Consider the following 24831-nt stretch of genomic DNA (forward strand, 5'->3'; position numbering starts at 1 on the left):
TAAGTACTGCACATCTGCTCTGGGTTTTTACTTCACCCATATTCTAAAGGGTGGGAGTGGGGTCATTTGTCACTCTGTTGATCTAGGCAATAAAATACAAAATAAGATGTAAAGCTGTATAGAAAAGCACAAGTCATGAAAACTGTTGCTGGACTATATCACTAAAGCTACTCTAGGAGTTAGTTTATGGCTTGTGTTCCACAAGCAGTTAGTGTCCAGTTTGAGACTCGCCCAGGCCCTCAGGCAGCCAGTGTCTGACCTGTGCGCTGTGCTCTGCTCTGTGGCCCCGTTTCCTGTCCTCTTCATGGAAACAAATGATTCTCTTAGTTATAACAATGCTTCAAGTGGTCAGTGTACTAAAGTGCACTAACATTGCCCGTTGACACACATAAACCAAGAGGTCCATATTCAGTCACAGTCCGGATAGCAAAGTTAGCGGGATAAACTTATCTGGTTAATTTTGGAGGTTTATTCAGTAGAGCAGCTGTACTATTGGATTTAGCTGGCTATTTAAAAAATAGCTGGCTAACATTAACTGACTAATTTTAGGACAGCTCTTTGGCTGGATTGGACTTAAGCCGGATAAGTTATTCAGCTAACTCGGGAGAACTTAACAGCCTAATGTAGCTCCTCCCATAAACATCCCCAGAATGCCCTTAATTTATCCTCCTAAATTTTAGCTGGATAATAAGATAGTTGGCTAAAATATAGCCTGCTAAGTGCCCAAATATCCATTTAGCTAGATAATCTCTGAGTTGTCCATCTAAATGCTTCTGAATATGAACCTCACAGTGTTTATTGCACATACTAATGGCTGATGTTAATGAGCTACAACTAAGGCAATATTTTTCACTATATTACATGGTAATAAGCTATTTTGCATAATTTTGCAGAGTTTTGCATCTCATTGCTCATAATAGCATTAACGTAAGTTAGTACATTGGCCCTTAAATATTTCTGAAGGCCATATTCAGCCAGCTAATTAAGTTAGCCAGATAAGAGTTATCTGGCTAAATTATTCGGGATATTTATTGGTGCAGTCCTGCCACTGAATATACCTGGATAAGTTTAAAGTTAACTGGATAAGATAACAGGCTAACTGTAGGCCTGCTCAATAGCAGTTCTAAAGTTAGCCTGATATCTTAGCTGGATAAGTCTGAATATCACTACTTATCCAGCTAAGTTAGCCGGATAAGTAGCTCCTCCCACTTATGCCTCTGGAATGCCTCTTTTTTATTGGCTAGATTTTAGCCAGATAATGATAAGAGGCTGAACAGGGACGGTGCAAGGGGCTCTATCCGCCCTATGCAATGCATCACGGCATCACGTGATTATGACATCATCATCATCTCTCTCTCTCTCGACCCCCCGAAAACGGAAAAAAATTGCATCTAATCTCTTCTCGCACACCACTCCGGCTCTCGCCGCTCCTACACACATTTTAAAAATGGCGCCCTTGTGTTTGTCTTCAGCTCCCCACCCACTTCTGGTGCCCTAGGTGGAAACCTAGTCCCACCTACTATGTCTCCCAGAGGCTGAATATACCAAAACATGCCATTTAGATGGATAATTTTAAGTTATCCATCTGAATGGGTTTTGAATATCTACCTGTATATCTATATATGTATATATAAAATCAGGTGCTCCTACTGCAAAGCTTAGGCAATGTTGCTGTATATTCTGTCACGGTACTAGTTTTCTGACATTCTGACTTGCCTGCTCTGTTTTCCACTGGCAGGGTGCTGCTGGCATTGCTGGTGCTCCTGGTTTCCCTGGTCCCCGTGGACCTCCAGGGCCCCAGGGTGCTACTGGTCCTTTGGGTCCTAAAGGTCAGCAGGTGAGTACCTTAATATCTCTTATGCCATGTGTGAATGTCCCTGGTTTGTAATCATCAGGAGATGAATCTCTGCCTGCTCTCAGGGTATCCCTACACCTCCCTAGCTTTCTCTTACACTGACACTATACAATGATATTAACAGAGTAAGGACTTCTCAGTTTGTTCTCAGAAACTCAGATCGAGGGTTTCCTTGTCTGATCACACTGACTGAGGTGTTATCTCTTTGATCATACTAACACAGACTGGGGTCTTATCTCTATGATCACACTATCACAGACTTGAGGTCTTCCCTGCCTGATCTCACTAACACAGACTGAGGTTTTCCATGTTAAATCACAGTAACGCATACCAAGGACCTCCATGTTTGATTGAACTAATGCACAGTGAGGGGCTTCCATGTGGACAGTTCTGAGATTGGAGAGATTTTAGTTTCACAAATTAGCTGGAAGGACTTGATGAAAGGGAGCATGAGATGATGGGAGTGGTAGAAGGCTAATGTATCTTGGTAGAGGCCAAAAGGAAAGTGAGATTTGCTGACCATGTACTCAGAGGCTCTGGTGGCAGATTAGCTAATCTAGTACTGGAGGACGGGACAGAGAGCAAATGAGACAGAGAAAAGGAGAGAGCAGTCTGGGGCAATGATGAATAATGGTCAAGATCTAGAAATATAGGAAAAGTAAGGAGAAAAGCTGAGCACACAGAGAGAATCGGCGCGCCAGAGTTGCCACCCTGCATACAGAAGACGGCACTCCGGATCTCTAGAAAGACATTTCACACTGAGGGGGATAAAACTGTGGAAGATGCCTCCAGAGGAAGTTGTCAGGGAATTTGTATAAACTTCTGGATGATAGAGTCAGTGGTTATGATGATTTGCTTAGATTGTAGGTGCTGATACAGAGAGATGTGCTATTTCAACCTGGAGACAAAATTTGAATTTCCCTGGATCACCACTTGGGGGGGTGGGAGGTGGCTGCTGAAGAAGAGAGAATGTGGTGGACATCTGGTATTTGGTCTGCCTTCCATCCAATCTATTGATATCACAAGCAGATACTGAGATTTTTCTGCTGCTTCTGTCCTCAGGGAGACCCAGGTATTGCTGGCTTCAAAGGTGAACAAGGCCCCAAAGGTGAACTTGTAAGTATCCGATCAGTAACAAATGTTGTAGATATGCTGTAACAAGCAAATTGATTCAGGTCATGTTCGGCAGTGTCATAACATGTCCTGGACACAGGGATGCAATGATATGAGGCAGGTGCAAAATATCGCAGCAGCACAGAGATTATAGCAATGCAATAACAAGTCAAATATAATAATGTTAATAGCAGGAAATAAATATAACAATCTAATAACAGGGCATAGATACAACAGGGTAATCATAGGATACAGAGTAGTGTAATAAAACAGATTACAACATTATAATAAGAAAAGAACTTTAACAATGTACAGGACACAGCTACAACAATGCAATAATAAGGCACAGATGCAGCAGTGCAATAAAAGGGCCTTGCTACAAAAATATATTAATAGGACACTGATACAACTATATAATAGCACAGGTCAGGTATACTAATAACAGGACACAGATACCGCAGCATGATAACAAGAAGCAGATGCAGCATTGCAATAAGCGGACGCAAATACAACATGCAGATAACAAGATGAAGATACTGCAGTGTAATAAGACAGTAGTGTGCTGGCAGGAAAGAGATACAAGGCGCAGATGCAGCAGTGAAATAAAAAGTCCTAGATACAGAAATGTAATAGTGATACAGCAATGTAATAACTGGACACCGATACAGGAGTATAGAGGGCAACTTTCATACTGTGCACAGAAATGTAAGGTCTGCAAATACTTTTCGCCCATAGTCTTTACATCAATTTTCAAAGTGAAAACTTTCCCTTTGACAGCTGGGTCAAAAAAAGTATTCGCACGGACCTACACCTGCAGTATGGGAGGTACATTTTCCAGCGAAATTATGCATGTATGAGTACATGTATGTACCAACCCGTCCCTGTCGCCACCCCTCCTAAGGCACTCAGATAGTATATCTGGCTGTGTGATTACATTGCTAACAAAACAACAGTATGATATCAAGAGCCAGCTACAGAAGTGCGATTAGAGGGCATACCTTAAAGAATCTCAATGCCACTTCTCCTGAGTGTGTCATGAGGTAGGGATGAAATTAACTTAGTATCAAGTATCTTCAAAAACGTCTATGGCGTTTTATGTTAATATATTTTTTAAAATTGCTACATAATCCTACAAATTCAGATTAACAGTCCAAATGCCATTCTGCTGGGTTCTGCCACACAGTGCAAGGAAGTGATGGAGAGGGTTCGAGTCAGCTAACTGGGCAAACTCTACCTGGTGTTTTAGAGAAAGTGCAATCGTGCACTTCAGGCTCTGCACTGAGGAATTTCAGATCGGTTCCTGGGTGCTGAAGATACTCAGCTGTGCCCTGCAGGCAGGGCATGCCACTTCTTGCATAAGTATCATCTCTCCAAGGCGTGTAGTGACAGCACCGCTTGCCATGCTTCCCCTCACCTAACCTTGCACAAGCTGATGCTCTTAGACAATAAGAGGCATTTCCAGAAAAACAAATAAGCACAGAGAAAGTTTGCAAGAGAATTAAAAACAGATTTTCCTTTAAAAACAAAAAAAGTAATTCCCCCTTCTTTTTTTTTTTTGTACTGAATGTTCAATCAGTTTAGCTCAGATTGTACTGGGGCACATTGAAATGTCGTTAAGCATTGTCAAAGCTGCACTGTCATAGGTCGTTCCATGTGTGGTTACATGACATTGTCTGACCTGACATACGGGCCGATACAGTACAGTGCGCTCCATTGGAGCGCACTGTTAACCCTCGATTGGACGCACGTTTTCGATGCGCTAGCGTTACCCCTTATTCAGTAAGGGGCCGAAACGTGTGTCCAACCCCCCCGAACCTAATAGCGCCCGCAACATGCAAATGCATGTTGATGGCCCTATTAGGTATTCCCGCATGATTCAGAAAGGAAAATGTGCAGCCAAGCTGCACATTTTACTTTCAGAAATTAGCGCCTACCCAAAGGTAGGTGCTAATTTCTTTGGGCACCGAGAAAGTGCACAGAAAAGCAGTAAAAACTGCTTTTCTGTGCACCCTCCGACTTAATATCATGGCGATATTAAGTCCGAGGTCCTGAAAGTTAAAAAAAGTAAAAAAAAAATAAATTTGAAGTCGGCCCGCGGCTCGCGGGTCGAAAACTGGACGCTCAATTTTGCCAGCGTCCGGTTTCCAAACCCGTGGCTGTCAGCGGGCTCGAGAACCGACGCTGGCAAAATTGAGCATTGGCTGTCAAACCCGCCGAGAGCTGCCGCTCCGGTCCAAAAGGAGGCGCCAGGGATGCGCTAGTGTCCCTAGCGCCTCCTTTTACCTGTTTTTACCGCTGGGCCTAATTTGCATACTGAATCGCGCACACAGGAAAATGGCCTGTGCGCACGCCGGGAGAGCGGGCGTTCGCACAGGCCACTTTACTGTATCGGCCCGATAGTGCTTCACCTTTCACAACCATCTTACAAAGCAACAAGACCATAGGTTGCTGAAACTTTAGGGTAATAATTCTTCTCCAGTCTGAATCCTGATTATTTTTTTTCCTCCAAACACCAGGGCGAGAAACGTTTTAGAACCATTAAGAGATGATTAGGTCTCATGCTGACTTTTCCGTCTGTATTTTGTCAGGGCCCTGTGGGTCTTCAGGGAGCACCAGGTCCTGCCGGTGAAGAAGGCAAGAGAGGAGGGCGGGGAGAGCCAGGGGCTGCTGGGCCACTCGGTCCTCCTGGAGAAAGAGTAAGTAATCTCACTGCAATTACCCTCACAGTCCTGGGATGTACTAACCGTCGCAGGTTACGCCAGTGTTTCTGTGCAATTGGTTCTGAATCCAGCGACAGAGGCGCTTGGAATGGCTGGACATTCACTTAATAGAGTTATTAAATGATTCAGTTACGCAGATTATCAGACTGCAGCAGATAAAGTAACATCAAAACCTTCAAAAAAAGTTTAAAAACATGGCTATTTAAGCAAGCATACCACAAAGAGGATTGAGAGCAGAAAACAGGGAAATATTGGTTGCAGTCTGTCTAGCTCACACTCACACACCTTGTTTCTTTAAGTGTGTGCATCTCATTACCTTAGCCTAAACTATTCTTTCTTTTTAAACAACAAAGAACCAAAATAAAGTGGTACGATATCTCATAACTGAGTAAGAGGAAACCGGACATGACTTATAACACTCACCGAATTATATTTTTTTTATGAAACTATGTTACAGTAAATTAACGGCACCTGTCTAAGAGTTTAGAATTCCAGATACTGGATTTTACACATAGTTTTTGTGCCCTATTGTGAACCGTTGTGATGGCACCCGCTTAACGACGGTATAGAAAAGACTTTAAATAAATAAATAAATAAATAAATAAATTAAATAAATAAGTAATACAGTGTAATTTGAGTCTATTATAGTTCGAGAATGACTAGACAGTAAAAAAAGGCTTTAACTTGTTAATGATGCGGCAAATGAAGACCTGTTTCTTCAAGACATTCATATATTAATTAGTTTTCGCATTTCATGCGATTAATAACTATTGTCAACAGTAAGTCATTCTTTTAACAGTTTTTTTTTCTTTAAAGACGCCGAAAGGCTCTGCGGAATCGGCTGCCATTGGCCGCCAGGGACCAGAGGCAGCTAGGCCTGAAACACGCCCAGAGTACACAAAGACACAAAAAGCCACACACTGACAGTTCCTTTTGCTAGAGCCTTGGTAGAGATTATGACTTTCCAATTCCTTGTTGCTTGCTCTTCTGCCGTGCTAGGACTGGAAGTGACATCCACACAGCCATAAACACGAAGGCAAAAACTTGCCCAGCAAGCAAGCTTTTAGAAGTTCTTCTTCTCACAGGAGCAAAGCTGTTTTCCCTCACGTCACATGTTGTTCCACAGAATCGGTCTGTGCAGATAACAGGACTGGATGTGACATCCATGCAGACCAGAATCACAAAGACGACAAAGAACACAGACTGAGGTGCTTCTTCACTGAGCAATCGAAGGCAGGCTCCTGCTAACTGCCGTTTTACCTCAATTTCATTTTATCTAAAGTCCGCATTAGTTCCATCCCCGAAATCTCCAGCTTGGGATTATTTTTTTCCTCTATTTGACCAGCACCCTACGCTTCACAATTTAGTTCCCACTTTTGCATCCTTCTAACTCAAACTGTACAGCTCAGCTGCTAGTCTCCAGGTTTCAGAGTCTCTTGCTTCAGTGACTGCACAGTCTGGTTGAGAAGGATCTTTTAGGACAGAGAACTAGCAGGATAAATAAACACAAGTGTGCACTTTTCTCTGCACTGGCACAGAGTCCACGGGTATATTTTGCCCTCCGACTTTGCCCCCATTTTCAGAGAGAAAGTACACCGGTATGCAGCCAGGAACGTTTGCTCCTCCTTTTCCCGCGGGCAATGCTTTCGTGAAAAATAAATACCTGTAGATTTGAAAATACAATCCGCATGCGTTATGTTGCGACCTTGCCCAAAATACCCCCAGGAAAATGCCTCCCGTAAACGCAGCTAGTCTAAAGTGTCTGCCCCTCCCTCCCTCGCCATGTTGCTGCTCCTCAAAACTTAATTAAGGCAGAACTTTTAATATTGTATCCACTAATTAAGTTATTGCTAACTAAAAATACTCCTTGCCAGTACTTCCTTGTCTGTGTCTTCACCACATCATGTCCCCATCAGTCATGGCAGGGACTACTCTAAGCTGTAATTACCCCTGCAGTGCTGGAGAATTCTCAGAGTGATAAGTACCCCTGCAGTTCTGGGGCATAGTGAAGGTGAAGGGCAATCCTTATGTTCCCGGGGCATACTGACTGTCAGGGCAAGCTCTGAGCTGTAAGTAGCCCTGCTGTTCTGGGGCATAGTGAAGGTGAGGGGCAGTCCTTATGTTCCCGGGGCATACTGACTGTCAGGGCAAGCTCTGAGCTGTAAGTAGCCCTGCTGTTCTGGGGCATAGTGAAGGTGAGGGGCAATCCTTATGTTCCCGGGGCATACTGACTGTCAGGGCAAGCTCTGAGCTGTAAGTAGCCCTGCTGTTCTGGGGCATAGTGAAGGTGAGGGGCAATCCTTATGTTCCCGGGGCATACTGACTGTCAGGGCAAGCTCTGAGCTGTAAGTAGCCCTGCTGTTCTGGGGCATAGTGAAGGTGAGGGGCAATCCTTATGTTCCCGGGGCATACTGACTGTCAGGGCAAGCTCTGAGCTGTAAGTAGCCCTGCTGTTCTGGGGCATAGTGAAGGTGAGGGGCAATCCTTATGTTCCCGGGGCATACTGACTGTCAGGGCAAGCTCTGAGCTGTAAGTAGCCCTGCTGTTCTGGGGCATAGTGAAGGTGAGGGGCAATCCTTATATTCCCGGGGCATACCGACTGTCAGGGCAAGCTCTGAGCTGTAAGTAGCCCTGCTGTTCTGGGGCATAGTGAAGGTGAGGGGCAATCCTTATGTTCCCGGGGCATACTGACTGTCAGGGCAAGCTCTGAGCTGTAAGTAGCCCTGCTGTTCTGGGGCATAGTGAAGGTGAGGGGCAATCCTTATGTTCCCGGGGCATACTGACTGTCAGGGCAAGCTCTGAGCTGTAAGTAGCCCTGCTGTTCTGGGGCATAGTGAAGGTGAGGGGCAATCCTTATGTTCCCGGGGCATACTGACTGTCAGGGCAAGCTCTGAGCTGTAAGTAGCCCTGCTGTTCTGGGGCATACTGGCAGCCAGAATTGCTGCTACTAATACCAAGGTAGACCACTTATTCTGTCGCTGCCATTCAGGTGTTGTTCACGTCTCGCTTGTGTGGTTTTAAAGAATCTGGATGCATTTTCTATATTTCCTGTCTCTCTCTCTCTCTCTCTCTCGCTTTCTTTTAGGGTTCCCCTGGTAACCGTGGCTTCCCAGGTCAGGATGGCCTTGCAGGGCCCAAGGTGAGCACCTGCTGCCCTCTCTGTACAAATGGATTGTTCTAATCACACAGAGGAGCATAGTGCGGGCACGCTACGACTCACAGGTTAGGGGAAGTTTCACTTAATAATACTCTGGGCCAGATTTACAAGCTATGCAAATGTGCCCCACTGAAAGCTGGGGGCAACCTTTGTGCACACGTTTGTGCCTGGCACCAATTTTCAAAAAATGCTCCATGCCCAAATTAGGCTCCTCCATTTAGGAAGATTTTCAGCCGACCTTAGGCGGTGGGTGGGGGCCTACATTTTTGGCTGGAAAAATCAGCTGAATTTAAGCAGCTAAAACTTAGGGACCTCAATTTAAACCTGCAGTCCATTTGTCTACAGGCTTATGCACATAGACGATGCCTTATAAAACTGTGCAGCAGTTGTGTGCACAAAAGAGAGATATTTGGGGGGGAGGGATGGGGCAGAATTGGGATTTTTTAAAATTTAAAACCCCTCAGAGGTCCCACGCAAACAACAGGGTGTAGCATTGTGCAAGTTACTTCATGTGGGATATCTGAGATCATTTTCAAAGCAAACTTATGTGCTCAATCTGCTTTCAAAACTTTGAGTAACTTAAGCGCTTTGGCAAGACTTACACAGAGGGTTATAAAATTATCCTTGAAGGGAATAAATCTGTAATACCGCACACAAATATGTTGCGTGGACTTTCACGTCCCTGCTATTCAGTGTGCGTGACATTACCAAGAGAATTTGCCCGCCAACATTCTTTTGAAAATTCTCCCTCCCTAACTCTGTCTCATTACCACCTACTTTTTGGCTCCTAATGAAAAACTCCTAAATTGAGCCCCTCAGTCCTAGTCTGTTTTCAAAGGGGACGATGAGGCTGTCTGGCACCTAAACCGTTGGAGAATGTGTGCTTCAGGGAAAGAGCTTGCGATGGTTCAGAACCTAAGTGGCTGAAATGATTCAGGCCATTTTTCTAGCTGAGTTTTGTGGGATATTGTGTCACTTTTCACCACGATGGTGGCTGCTTCCAAATTTCTTTTTGCGTGAGCCTTAAAATTTTGCATAGATGTAAAATTCTTGGCGCACGCAAGGTGATGACAATTTCTTTGCTTTTTAAAGTTTTTGGGGTTTTTTTTTGCACAGTTGTCAAATCTAGCCATAAGTATAAGCAAGAGAGAGGACTGTAGGAGGTGGGTCACAATGCAGAGATAAAAGGGGTTTTTTTCACAGCGTCACACATGAGGTAATAGGAAACAATGAAGGGGCTGGCCCTCTTGGGTTTAGGCCAACGGCTCTCAACCCCGTCCTCGGGGCATACTTAACCAGTCGGGTTTGTAAAGATATGCACAAGGAACATGCATGTGATAAATTTACATTCAGTGGGTGCAGTGAATGTGGAGCTATCTCAGGCACACTCATTGTGGCTATCCTGAAAACCAGACTGGCTGGACAGGTCCTGAGGACCGGGTTGAGAAGCCCTGCAGAGTCGGGTATGAGTCCTCTGGCCATCAGGACTGACTGGGATTGGGAGGGCTGTGCAGGTGATTCCTTCGATCCTGGGGAGAGAGGGTGCCTGCTTTGGTGACCCCTGCTGGTCATAAAGAGCACTGCTGGGATATTGTCTGTGGGGAGATGTCCCTGCAGCCCTCTAAGCCAGAGAGCATTCCTGGTGACACTGGGAGATAGTAATAAAAAGGGAGGAAATCTGTAGTTATTAATATATATTATTACATCCTGGATAAGTAATGGCTGTTGTGATTATGATGTTACTTATCCTGATATAGAGATTTGGGAATCCACCCTCCATGGAGCACTCCAAGAGATCGCTTTGGTTATGTGGATATTTTTGTGCCTAGCAATGACATTGCTAAATTCTAGATTGTTAGAAAATGAAAGTGACTTTGGCTGTCATAGCACCCTGCTCAAAAAGGAGGTTTCCCAGAGTCAGAACCTGGGGGTAAGGCCTGTACAGGGTTCGTGAGATACAATTCCATTGCACTGTGCAATGTTTTTTGTATGGGTCCATTTTTTTTTTTTTTTTTTTTTAAATGGAACGATCAACCAGACTTTGCTTTCTGCTTTTCCTTCTACAGGGCGCTCCAGGGGAGCGTGGTGTGCAAGGGCTCGCTGGTCCTAAGGGTGGCAACGGGGACCCCGGCCGTCCTGGAGAACCAGGTCTGCCTGGTGCTAGGGTAAGTGTTCCAGTGTTGTGGAGGGAATTTTGCCAGAGCTAAATTAAAAAAAACCTCACATTTATATTTAAGATGATAGAAGGGTTTGCCCCCCTTATTTAAGGGAAACGTCAACCAGATTTAGGCATAGTCAAGTGCACCAGACAAGTGCCTGTGTATCAGATTCTGAAGGTACCCAAAAACTTGGACGGAACCGCTGCTCATTTCCAGGGGTGAAATCCCCCACCACCAGTATTCGGCCTATCAGCATCCTAATCTTAAATCCAGCTCTTACTCGGATGTAAACCTTAGGTCCAGTCAGCATTTCTACCCATCTTTTCCAGATGTTCCCTCAAACATGCCAGAATAAGGTCTTAGGACCTTTTCATCTGTGCCTCCTACTGTTGGGAAGCAGCTTCCTGCTGCTCTGAGGTGGAAGCTTGATTATCAGGCTGCCAGAAAGAGTTTAAAGGCCTGGCAGTTTGGCATCTTGCTAGAATATTTGCCGTTTTTTGCCTTCAGGCTTTGGCATTGCTTTACGATAAATGTGTTTTGTTAATTCTGCTTTTATTTGGCCTGTTTTTCTTTTGTTTTATGTTTCAATTGGTCTCCGCCTTGTTGTGACTTTTATCAGTAAAGGCATTTTATATGTTAAATTAAAATCATTGTCGGCTCTAGAGAAGGAAGTGCTGGCTGCACAGATGACTGTGCTTTATAAGCAGTAATGTACAACTGGCAGTGCATCATCAGGAGTAATGTTCACCTTATTATGTATTGTGAGGAGCTATTGCACCGGACTGTGTATTAGCAATAAGTGTAAACCCAGCTGTATATTATGAGGACTAATGTGCACCTAACTGTATATTGAAGGAACAGCATGCATCCCATAGTGCGTTGCAAGGAATGATTTTATATATATATATAGAGAGAGAGAGAGAGAGAGAGAGAGAGAGATTCTTGACTGTGAAAAACATTGTTAAGTTGTTCATTGGGGAAATTCTGGTATCTTATTTGAAAACAAAAGTAAAACTCCAGTAATTTAGGCTGTCCCCAGCAGAATGGGAGCTATAGCTGAGTCTGTAATGTCAAGATTTGAGCCCATATTGCATCTAAAAATCTGGATGCAGGCTTTGAGCATTGTGTATGGGTGACTCTGTACATGCAACTCTTCCATATGGCCAGCAGATGGTGCTAGGGCTCCAGAGAGCTCGCAGATTTATTCATTTAAAAACTAGTTCCCTGCTTTCCAGATAATAATTTGTTCAATGCAGATTCCAATAAAACATTCACAATAAAATTCTAAACAAACACAGACTAATACCACATATAACATAAAATCGAGGAACCATCCATCAGAAGCTATTTTTTAAATAATAGGCCTTCAAACCTTTCCTGAATTTCAGGTAATCATACAGCTGCAGTCCTACCTAGACCTCCTCCACAGCACCCGGCAATACAGGCTGCTGCCGCCCCCTCCCATCACTCAGGGATATTGTTTTGCTGCAGAATGGCAGACATGATAAAAACAGAGTCATATTTCTTCTGAGGGACTGCTGTATTTCGGTCTGCCAATGCTTTTATTGCACTTCATGTTTCTACCTTTGGCTGTTATCGAAAGTGCCTGAATCCTACACAGAGTGCATTTTGCCAGTCCTCATTAAGAAATCCATCTGTCAAGAGGCAGACAGATCTTCACTTAAAGCTTGTTGCTGGGGTGGGGAGGTGTCTGAAACCCAGCATCTCTTGAAAAGTGTATTGCAGTTGAACAGAAGTTGAGGCAAACCACAAAAGGGCCAGAATAAAGTTTTGAGCAAAAGTAGGACAAAGAGAGTGCAAAAGCAGATCACTTTGCTTGTACAAAGCCACTAAAGGCAGCCACACTATTCTGGTTTTCCTGGTAATGACATCTTTAGCTCAATTTCTGACCCTAAAAAGATTAACTCTCAAAAGCTAGTCAAGAAATGCATTGTTAATCCATTAAATAGGTATCACCTTATATATATAGATTTTTTTATTTTAATTTCTGTAGAAATACAGGTCAGGTAGTGATTTCTTCTTCTTGGTTTAGCTTAATAGTAGGCAAAGGTAATAAGATATGCATAAAAGACGTGTGCTGAAATTCAGCGCTTACTTGCTTATGCATGTGGTAAAAAATAAATGTACTCCCGTTGCACTAAACTAAAAGCATGCAAATTACTGTGGCATTTAAAAAGTGCACTGACACAGAAATGTACACACAGAAATACGTGTAATTTGCACAGAACCTGGCTTATGTGTATAAATCATGTTTTATATGCAAAACCAGCATGATTTGTGCACATAAAATAACTCAACAGGTGCAGCAGAGAGATGTAAAGTTAAAAAGTGCTTCTCTTTGGGGCAGGCAGTTATCACCATTGTGCATAAAATTGTTGTATGTAAAACTGTCTAGCATTATGTAAGTTGTACAGTAGTACAATACTCATCATTGTGCGGCACTCGCTGTATGTGCAGCTGTCTGTCACTGTGGCCTCATGCTTCTCTGGATTTACATGACCTGGGAGAGTAACGGGGGAATGGTTGGCCTTACACAGTGAACTGGAGAAGCATGAGATGACAGCGATAGACAGTTGTACCTACAGCGATCACTGCCACAAAGGTGACCACTGTGCTGCAATAAGTGCCTTCCCCAAAGAGCTTATGCATCGATAGACAATTGTACATACAACAATTCCGCATCTCCTTCTTGGGAGTCCTGGGGCAGAGGATCTCTGTCTTGAGGTCCTGGACTTGGGTACCCCAATGCTATGCCTGTTTTATTTAGGCTTAGAAATTTAACTCCTGGTGGAGTAAAGAATTCAACATTTCTGGGGCTAGTGTTTAGTCTATGGTGCCATGGCAGTAAAGACCCAAATCCGGAGTTCCAGAGTACAGGGGTTCTGGATTCGGGTCTTCTGGGTGGAGTACTGCATCCGGGAACACCAGGTTTGGGACTGCATTGGCACAGCACCACAGACTAATACTAGCCCCAGAAAATGTCAGTTAACTTGAATCCACTCCTTTTCCAGGAGTTACATTTCCAGCATTAGGAAGTAATAGTTAACACCAGCATTAACACTGAATTTGTATGTAGGCGTGCTAACATGTTCTCACGGGTCCATGAGTACATTTTTTTTGTGTGCTGAACTCCTTGTTAAATCTGGACTAAAGTTTGTACACAAGACATGTGTGCATAACCGCATGCTAACGTGCGCTCAGCATCCTACACCTTACAGTGTCAGCCTCCACATTTGTGACTGACGTTGCAGAGCCAGGCCTCCTTCACCGGGTCATTGTGAACCTGTGGGAGAGACTTTTGCCTGCTCTTTAGCGTTCATGCTTTCGGGGCAGAAGCCCTGCTCCATTTTTGGCACATGTTTGTGCTTGAATAATTTTTGGAGGGGTTTTTTTTCCCCTTCCGAAAACAGCAGAAAATTAAATCCTTGGACGAAAAATGCCCCCATTTCGAAACTGGGCAAAGAAGCTGACCTGCAAGGCCTTCTGCACATCCCTTTCCCCTACGTTTGCTTAAAATTTAAATGAGACCAATCAGACCCAAAGCCAGGCGTTAGGATGGACACTGCTGTCCACAGGGGTCCATGGCACAGGGGTTAACCTATGGTGACCTCTGCATCCAATAAGGGCTTTCAAGTAGGACGAGGCAGACTGAGGCAGAAAAGCAAGGCTGCTGCCGTCTTCCATTTAGAGCTGGAGCTGCTTCACCTTCAGCCCTCTGCGAGGGACGAGTCAATTATTTACTGGGCAGGATTCAATCCAAATTTCCAATAGTCCCATCTAATTGTAAAAAGCCAGCTATTTGCATTTAAATGTCTGTCTAATAACGGAGTGTCCTTGAAAATGGAAATGCTTATACCTGCCTGCCAACCTGGTTTGCCAAAGAGGGTTTTTCACAGGCGCAGAACTGGGAAAGGAACTGCCCAAACTGGACTTTAGCGCGTTGCTGCCTTGCAGTACCCTGCATGCCACCTTGCCCCTACTGGGATACCTGCATCACGCTCTGGTTTATTTATTTTATTTATTTATTTATGTAAAAATGCTTCTATACCGCTTTTACAAACAGTTTAGTCAAAACGGTGTACAGAGGTGTCAATCAAACTAAAAAATATAAAAAATAAAACTCTCTTAAAAATTACAAAAAGCATATATAAAAAAATAATAAATACAAAAATAAAAACCGTAATTATTAAAATACAAATACAACTTAACAGTTCCTTACACCCCCCCCCCCCCCCCTCCGATTCACACATGGCACCTAGCAAACTCCAGGCAAACTGTTATCAATCGTGTTTCCCATAGCAACTTTTCCTGCTGCTGTTCTTGAAAAAAGTCAGTAAGATCGTTCTGATAGAAATGGATACTTCTGAACCTATAAATAAATGCTTCTTGCCTGTGGTTGCCCTCCCCTCCCTGTGGTTGTATCCCCATCTCCTCTTTCATAATGGCCCCGGAGGTTTCAGTGGAGTTGATGCTCAACTAATCAATATATTGCATTGGGAGCTTATAGTTACTGTCACTCTTCAGCATCCTAGGCATTGCCAGTAAAATTCACGATTTTGATTTGAACAGAGCCACGATGATGAGAACCCCCAGCTTGAGGACAGTTTTATTCTCCGGACTCCATATCCGTTGCTTAGTTGTGATTTTGGTTCCCCTCTCTGAGCCCCGGTGGGGCAATGCACCCTCACTGCCAGTCCTTTGGCCCTTCCCTTGCTTCAGTCACTTCCTGCTGATTGACGTCCAGCGGTAGTTCTCTGTATGTGAGGACCTCATTGTTACAAAATTGCTAGCTGTGCATTGATTGGGTTGCTTTTTGTTTATTCCAGGGTCTTACTGGCCGACCTGGCGATGCCGGTCCTCAAGGCAAAGTTGGTCCTTCTGTAAGTAGACTTCTTCCTTAACCCCACCTCCAGCTTTCTCATGATCCAGAGAACAAATTCTGCCTTTCGCTCACTGAGAGTCACCGACATCATCAACAAACCTAATGGAGCCTTTCCCTCTCGCTTCACCACACAGAAGGATCATGAGATGCTGACCCTCCCAGGTTAACGTTTGCATGATCATGCAAAGTCCATCGCTCATGTTTATCCTCAATCAAGTTACAACCCTACAAGGGTTTCTTAGTGTAAAGAAATTACTTTATTTTATATTTTAAACCCTGAAACATCCAGTGCAGAATATATCTCAAATAGAGTAGCACTGAGCATTAGATAAGAGGCTGGATATTTTGAACTATGTTGGACAGCATGTTCTAATTGTATTGCCATGCATGGCATTGCCGTGGAGACTTCATTGTTGTATGAATACTGTAATGGTTCGGGCGGTAGGTTGTAAATATTGTAGCATGCAGCAGGGCTGTATTACGACTGCTGTCTTACAATTGCAATATTGCCTGAGTCTGAGCTATACTGCAGTAGACTCTTGATGCTAACCTTCTCTGATTTGTGATTAATAGCATTGTTTCTGTTGTTTACCAGGGCTCTTCCGGTGAGGATGGCCGGCCAGGTCCTCCCGGCCCGCAGGGTGCACGAGGACAGCCTGGTGTCATGGGATTCCCAGGTCCCAAGGGTGCCAACGTGAGTCCCCATTTCTTTCTTATGCTTCCAGCAGGATAACATAAAATGTGTCCTTCTGATGCCACAAGGATCGAGGGCTTAGATTAGGGATGGTCAACCTTCTATGCACCAAGAGCCAAGAAATTGGAATGCACGCTACCAAAGAGCCTCACATTTTCAATACACGAGAGGGGCAAGGGGAGTGCCCCCTTCCAACAGTATCCCTCCCTCTCTCAGTCCTCCCACCCTCTCCCTTCTGGTTTCTCTCAGCCCCATTCTGTTCTCAGCAGACTGTCAATCCCCCTACCAGTCTCTCTCAATCCCCCAAACCTGTCCTCACCAATCTCTCTCAATCACATCCCATTCCCACTAGTCTCCCTCAGTTCCCCCACCCTGTCCCCACCAGTCTTTCTCTCTCTTTCTCTTGTTCTCTCTTTCAATCCCATCCTATTCCCCCAGTCTCTCAATCCTCATTAGTCTCTTTCAATTTCCCTACCCTGTCCCCACCTGCATCTATCTCAAACCTCCCACCCTGTGACAGCATCTCCTTTCTCTCCATCATGATCTGCCCAATGGCTGTCATTCTCTTATCCCCATCAGTAGCTCGCAATTCCCTATCAGGTTCCTACCAGTGTCTCCCCTGGCAGCCCCAGCATAACATTCCCTAAACCCCTCACTATGTGTCTCTTTCAAATCCTTCCCCGTCTAATCAACATCTCTGGCTCTCTCACCCCTTCTGGCTCAGTTCCCTTCCCTCTCCCCCTCCCACTTTTACCAGCTATGACTGTCACCCATCCTCATCCTTCCTGCCTTTTAACTCCCTCTGGCTGTCATACACCCCCTTTCATCACCATTTCTATTTTTCCACCCTCCCCCCAGTCACCACCGCTGACTTTCTTGCACGCACACACCCCCCTCCCCATTCTTTTGAATCCCTTCTATCCCCATCCCGGGCTCTCTCATGCCTCTCCACGCCCCCTACATGATTCTCATTCAAAACCCTATCACAGCCTTTGATCCCTCCCTCTGTTTTCCTCACCCAAGTCCTGGATCCATCACACCTATTGCAGAACAGGTGGCAGCATGGTCCTTGGGGAGGAATAAAGTGCAAAACAGAACAATTTGCATTGCTGACTTCAAGGAGATTGGGAGGAAAACCAGCTTCCCCCAGCTTCTCCTTCTGCTACTCCCCCCTTCCCCCAACTCTTGCAGCATGAATCCCTTTTCACGACACTGCCCCCCAGAAGCATTCACCTCCTCTTGCACCACACCTCCTTCCAGCATGTACACCCCCTCACCTCCCCAGCATTCACTTCACGCGCTGCTCCTAAAAGTATTCAACCACATTTTCCCCCCTTCCTGCACTGACCCCCTTTCTCTTGCCATAAATGATTCTGACGTCCTCCCCTCTTCTGTCAGCCAAATCCCAAGGCTTGGGAGCACAGTGAGTTGCTTTGCCTGGTGCTGTCTACACTTCGGCCCCCTCCCCTCCAGCCAGCAGACCAGATAAGAGCTCTCTACTCCAGGCAGCAGGTGGATGGTGAGGGCTGGAGAAGGGAGTCTCCTGGGCTCCACTGGGTGGGGTGGGGGAGGCGGGAAGAGTAGATCTGGGATGAGCAGAGAAAACCCTCTGATCCCTGCTCCAGCCCCTCCTTCCGTCTCTGCAGCAGTCAGCAGCACTGTGAGGTCATGGGGGAGCAGAATAGCTCTTCTCTGATCTGTTCTATTGTGCGTGCTTCTTTTTCCAGCCCTTCCTTTCATGTCCTCTGCAGCGCTATTCAGTTGCCAAGTGGTCAGGAGGGCAAAAGCCACATTTTATAAATGAAAGCCCCTGGCTTAGATCATAAGATTACAAGAATGGAAAGGTAGAATAGGGGGATGAGGATAACTGAGCCTGGGATTGGTGTATCGGGTGGGGGGGGGGGGGGGGGGCACAACCATGCAGTCATAGGGGGTCAGGACATGAAAGTTTTAGGACAGAAAAAGTTACTGGGTCAACAGAGTCAGCTTCATAAGGTACCAGAGTCACAGAGAATCAGTTGCTGTGCTTTCCACCTTTTCTTTAATCATAATCCCCCATCCATTCTCTCTTCAGTCTCCAAAGCTTCTCTCATTAATTCCTGTCTGTGCACATGCAGCACAGACATTGAACTGTGCTGTCTCACCGAGTTTCTCCTTTCATTCAGGGTGAAGCTGGGAAAGGAGGTGAGAAGGGGCTACCAGGCGCTCCCGGTCTGAGAGTAAGTTGCTTATTTTCACATTAGAAGTACCGATGACATTTCAAGTTTGCGAGTGTATAAACGTTGTCCTTTATTCTCAGTCCAATATAATTCACTTTCATTATTTCTCTTTTGTGCTCACAACAGTTGTGCACATCTCTGTACAAATTTCTGCCATTTCCTCGGTATACCTATAAGATGTTTGCCCATTCCTGATAAATGCACTCCTTATTTTATATGAGTGCATATTTATTTAGTGCCTGTCTTTATTGATCTCCTTTATGCACACTGGATAGTTGCAATTTCCTGTTATAGTGTACTTGTTTTTAGTATTTATTTATATACATTTTTTTCACATTTCTACCCTTATATACAACTCATGTGTAAAGCACATATCATTATTCTGCTTGTATGCACATTCATTTATAATTCAAATGTTCCATTTGTTTGCATACAGCCTGTGTTCACATTCCCATTTAGTGCCACACTGTCACTGTCTTTGTTGGAAACAATATTCAAACTGTCCGTCTATGTGCAAAGCCCATGGGTCCTCCAACCTTATATCAAATTTTCAAAAGAAAAGTGTGCTCATATTTCCCTGTTGAAAACTGCCCATGAGTCGTTAAAAATTTTGCACATGCTTTTTGTGCATTTTCTGTGGAAAATAACATGGATAGATTTTCAAATCTAATCTATGTGCACTCTTTTCTGATCCTGCCCAAAGCACCTCACAGGGACACTTTCCCCCAGTCTGACTAAAAATGCAAACACTGTGGAACCTCATGTATGCTTGTAGCTGGACTGAATGACAGCAGTTTTCAGATAGATAATATATCCCATGACTGCCAGCATGGTTTAATGCTGAGGTGAAAGCAGCAGTTAAAAATCAAAGGGCATCATTCAAAAAATGCAAAACAGACCCAAATGATGAAAATAGGCAAGAGCATAAGCACTGGCAAGTTAGATGCAAGACGGTAGTAAGACAGGCCAAGATAAAATTTGAGAAGAAACTTGCCAAGGAGGGAAAAATAATAAAACCTTTTTCATAAAGATCCTGCATGAGACTAAATGCACAGTTGAATCTTTATAGGTAGAATTCCCTTGTGTGTTGGGGAAGAGTATAGTGATAGGGGTATACTACCATCCACCTGGTCAAGATGGTGAGACGGACAGTGAAATGCTAAGAGAAATTAGGGAAGCTAACCAAATTGGTAGTGCATTAATAATGGGAGATTTCAATTACCCCAATATTGACTGGGTAAGTGAAATATCAGGACATGATAGAGAGATAAAGTTCCCGGATGGAATAAATGACAGTTTTATGGAGCAATTAGTTCAGTAACCGATGAGAGAGGAATACATTTTAGATCTAATTCTTAGTGGAGCACAGGATTTGGTGAGAGAGGTAACGGTGGTGAGGCCACTTGGCAATAGTGATCATAATATGATCAAATTTGAATTCATGACTGGAAAGGGGACAGTAAGCAAATCCACAGTTTTAGCACTAAACTTTCAAAAGGGAAACTGATAAAATGAGAAAAATAGTTTAAAAAATTTGAAAGGTGTAGCTACAAAGGTAAAAAGTGTGCAACAGGCAAGGACATTGTTATTTATTTATTTGTTTATTTATTTATTTAGCCATTTTATATACCATTGTTCCAAGTGAAGATCACAACAGTTTACATCATGACATAAATATCATAGGTAGACAATTACAATTACAATTATCAAAAAATACCGTATTTTCCGGCGTATAAGACGACTTTTTAACCCAAGAAAATCTTCTCAAAAGTCGGGGGTCGTCTTATACGCCGGGCACACCTGCTCTCTGACCAGTTTCTCTCAATCACACACACATGCTCTCAATCAAATGCATTCTCGCACTTACACACAGGCTGGCTGCTTCTCTCTCTCTCTCTCACTTCCACCCCCACCCCCGAGCACAAATAGTAGCTGCATCACCTCCTTCTCCAGCCCCCGCAGGCCAAGAAAGAAGAAACCCATCGGCCGCGGGAGGCTCACGCTGCTCTCTCCTTTCCCGATTACCAGCTCCTTCGACTGCTCGGGGCCGATGCTGCTATCTTTTCATGCGGCACGGCTTTCTCCTTCCCGCGCACCGCACTGCCGTTGCCGCTGGGCTAAAAGCACGTTCAAGCCCAGCAGGAACGGCAGCGGTGCAAAAAAAAAAAAAAAAGCTGTGGCATCCGCGGCTGGCCTTGTCTTCTTCCCGCCCCCCCCCCCCCTTTGAACCAGAACAGGAAGTGATGCGCGGGAAGAAAGAGCCGTGCCGCGTGAAAAAATAGCAGCGGCGCAGCAGCATCGGCCCCCGAGCAGTCGAAGAAGCTGGTAATCAGGAAAGGAGACAGCAGCGTGAGCCTCCCGCGGCCGATGGGTTTCTTCTTTCTTGGCCTGCGGGGGCTGGAGGAGGAAGCTGCTGCAGCTACGGTACTATTTGTGCTGGGGGGGCGTGGAAGTGAGAGAGAGAGAGAGAGAAGCAGCCAGCCTGTGTGTAAGTGAGAGAGAGAGAGAGAGAGAGAAGCAGCCAGCCTGTGTGTAAGTGAGAGAGAGAGAGAAAGAGAGAAGCAGCCAGCCTGTGTGTAAGTGAGAGAGAGAGAAGCAGCCAGCCTGTGTGTAAGTGAGAGAGAGAGAGAGAGAGAGAAGCAGCCAGCCTGTGTGTAAGTGAGAGAGAGAGAGAGAGAGAAGCAGCCAGCCTGTGTGTAAGTGAGAGAGAGAGAGAGAGAGAGAGAGAGAGAGAGAAGCAGCCAGCCTGTGTGTAAGTGAGAGAGAGAGAGAGAGAGAGAAGCAGCCAGCCTGTGTGTAAGTGAAAGAGAGAGAGAGAAGCAGCCAGCCTGTGTGTAAGTGAGAGAATGCATTTGATTGAGAGCATGTGTGTGATTGAGAGAAACTGGTCAGCAAGCTCATGTGTGTGAGAGACAATGAAAGTGACTGCTCAGAGAGATGACTGATGTGTATGTGAGTGTGAGAGAGAGAAAAAGCATGGAAGTGAGAAATCTGGGTATGTGAGAAAGCATGGGAGTAAGATGCCTGATTATGTGAGAGAGAGCATGGGAGCGGGAGGACTGGCTGTGTGTGTGTGTGTGTGTGTGCGCGTGCATGAGAGAGAGACTGGTTGATAAAGTGACGGTGTGTGTGAGAGAAAGAGACTGCTGTGTGTGAATGTGAGAGAAAGAATGTGATTCAGGGAATGAGAAGCCTGTGCACGTGGAGAGTGAGCATGGAAATGAGAGAGAGACTGGTGTGTGTGTGTGTGAGACAGAGAAAGTGATTATGAGAGTGAGAAGCCCGTATATGTACGGTAAGCAGAACACGGGAGTGGGAAGCCTGTGTGTGTGTATGGCATGAGAGAAACTGTTCAGGAAGGTGTCTGGTGTGTGTGTCAAAGACTGTTTGGGAAATGATTGGTGCGTGAGAGACAGAAACTGGTCATGGGGGCATGACTGGTATGGTGTGTGTGTGAGAGTCATGGGCCCTAAGGAAGAGGAAGAGGAATAGGAGAGCTGCTGGAGGGGGTAAGGAAAGGTGGCTTTTTAAGTTTATTTTTCTTGATTGACTGCCATTTTAATTATTTAATATTATGTGATGTGTCTGCTTTTTTGAAATATTTTATTGGTGTTTGGAGAATGTTTAATAGTTTTTATGAGTTTTTAATTGTTGGATGTTATTCTGTTCATAGCTGTTTTGAAACATTTATTCTGCTTATTAGTATAGTTTTACAATTATTTCTGTGTGGGGATCTATAGTGCTTGCTAGTTCTGTTTTCCTAATAAGAGGTATATTGGTTTTTAGGGCCTGATATACGGTATTTGTAGTGTTGCCTTTTCATAGATAGGGTTGCTCCTGTTTGAGTGTAAAATTATTTTTTTTCTTAAAAATATGTATAAAAAAGGGGGGGTCGTCTTATACGCCCAGTCGTCTTATACACCGGAAAATACGGTACCATCCTAGAAGGACAGCCATATGTATTCCTCGCATTAAGAAAGGTGGAAGGAAGGAAGGTCAAATGATTGCCAGCATGGCTAAAAAGTGAGGTGAAAGGGGCTATTTTAGCCAAAAGATCTTTATTCAAAAATTGGAAGAAGGAGAAGAAAATAGGATTAAGCATAAGCATTGGCAAGTTAAATGTAAGACATTGATAAGACAGGGTAAGAGAGAATTTGAAAAGAAGTTGGCCATAGAGGCAAAAATTCACAGTAAAAATTTTTAAATATATCCGAAGCAGAAAGCCTGTGAGGAAGTCGGTTGGACTGTTAGATGATCGAGGGGTTACAGGGGCACTTAGGGAAGATAAGGCCATCGCGGAAAGATTAAATGATTTCTTTGCTTCGGTGTTTACTGAAAAGGATGTTGGGGAGATACCCGTTCCAGTGACAGTTTTCAAGGGTGATGATTAAGATGAATTGAACCAAATTACGGTGAACCTGGGCGATGTAGTAGGCCAGATTAGCAAACTAAAGAGTAGTAAATTACCATATACCCCAGGGTGCTGAAAGAACTAAAAAATGAAATTTCATACCTATTTCAATTAATTTGTAACCTATCATTAAAATCATCCGTTGTACCTGAAGACTGGAGGGTGGCTAATGTAATCCCAATATTTAAAAAGGGTTCCAGGGGTGGTCCGGGAAACTATAGATTGGTGAGCCTGACTTCCATGCCGGGAAAAATTGTGGAAACTGTTATAAAGAATAAAATCACAAAACATTTAGATAGACATGGTTTGATGGGACACAACCAGCATGGATTTACCCAAGGGAAGTCTTGCATCACAAATCTCCTTTATTTTTTTGAATTGGTGACTAAACTTGAGGACAAAGGTGAACCAGTAGATGTGGTGTATTTGTATTTCAGAAGGCATTCAACAAAGTCCCTCGTGAGAGGCTACTAAGAAAACTAAAAAGTCATAGGATAGGAAGCAATGTCCTTTTGTGGATTGCAAGTTAGTTAAAAGACAGGAAACAGAGAGTAGGATTAAATGGTCGGTTTTCACAGTAGAAGAAGGTAATCAGTGGAGTGCCTCAGGGATCTGTACTTGGACTGGTGCTTTTTAATATATTTATACATGATCTGGAAAGGGGTACAATAAGTGAGGTGATCAAATTTGCGGATGACAAAAAATTATGCGGAGTAGTTAGATCTCAAACGGATTGTGAAAAATTACAGGAGGTCCTTGTGAGACTGGAAGATTGGGCTTCCAAATGGCAGATTAAATTTATCATGGACAAGTGCAAAGTGTTGCATATAGGGAAAAATAACTCTTGCTGTAGGTACACAATGTTAGGTTCTATCTTAGTAGTTGCCAGCCAGGAAAGAGATCCAGGCATCAGTGGATAATACATTGAAATTGTCAGCTCAGTGTGCTGTGGTGTTCTAAAAAGCAAACAGAGAATTAGGAATTATTAAGAAGAGAATGGCAAATAAAAGGATGACTGTCATAATGCCTCTGTATCGCTCCTTGGTGAGACTGCATCTTGAAAACTTTGTGCAATTCTGGTTGCTGCATCTCAAAAAAGATAGTTGCACTGGAGAAAGTGTAGAGAAGGGCAACCAAAATAAGTGGCATGGAATGGCTGCCCTATGAGGAAAGGCTAAGGAAGTTAGGGCTGTTTAGTTTGGAGAACAGACAACTGAGGGGGAATGTGATAGAAGTCTACAAAATCATGAAAGGACTTGAACAAGTTAATGTAAATCGTTTATTTACACTCTCAGATAATAGAAGGACTAGGGGACACTCCATGAAGTTAGCAAGTAGCTCATTTAAAACAAATTGAAGAAAATTCTTTTTCACTCAGCGCATAGTTAAGCTTTGGAATTCATTGCCAGAGGATGTGGTTACAGCAGTTAGTTTAACTGAGTTTAAAAAAGGTTTGGATAAGTTCCTAGAGGATAAGTCCATAAACTGCTTTTAATAAATAAGCAATAGTAGCTTGAGATATATTTAGTGTTTGGGTACTTGCCAGGTACTTATGACTTGGAAACAGGATGTTGGGCTTGATGGACCCTTGGTCTGACCT

At 44.1% G+C, this 24831-nt stretch overlaps 1 protein-coding gene across 2 annotated transcripts in view; it reads left to right on the forward strand.

Annotated features, from left to right (window-relative positions):
• The window catches only part of COL2A1 (collagen type II alpha 1 chain), a 167057-nt gene that overhangs the window by 66612 nt on the left and 75614 nt on the right, over window positions 1-24831 (forward strand). For both annotated transcript variants that reach the window (XM_029595088.1, XM_029595089.1), the window contains 8 exons: window positions 1739-1837; window positions 2918-2971; window positions 5557-5664; window positions 8774-8827; window positions 10912-11010; window positions 15852-15905; window positions 16503-16601; window positions 18767-18820. In XM_029595088.1, coding sequence (XP_029450948.1) covers window positions 1739-1837; window positions 2918-2971; window positions 5557-5664; window positions 8774-8827; window positions 10912-11010; window positions 15852-15905; window positions 16503-16601; window positions 18767-18820 — 621 coding nt within the window. The remainder of the gene's footprint in view (window positions 1-1738; window positions 1838-2917; window positions 2972-5556; window positions 5665-8773; window positions 8828-10911; window positions 11011-15851; window positions 15906-16502; window positions 16602-18766; window positions 18821-24831) is intronic.

The sequence above is a fragment of the Rhinatrema bivittatum genome, chromosome 3 (assembly GCF_901001135.1).
Source record: "Rhinatrema bivittatum chromosome 3, aRhiBiv1.1, whole genome shotgun sequence".
NCBI lineage: Eukaryota > Metazoa > Chordata > Amphibia > Gymnophiona > Rhinatrematidae > Rhinatrema > Rhinatrema bivittatum.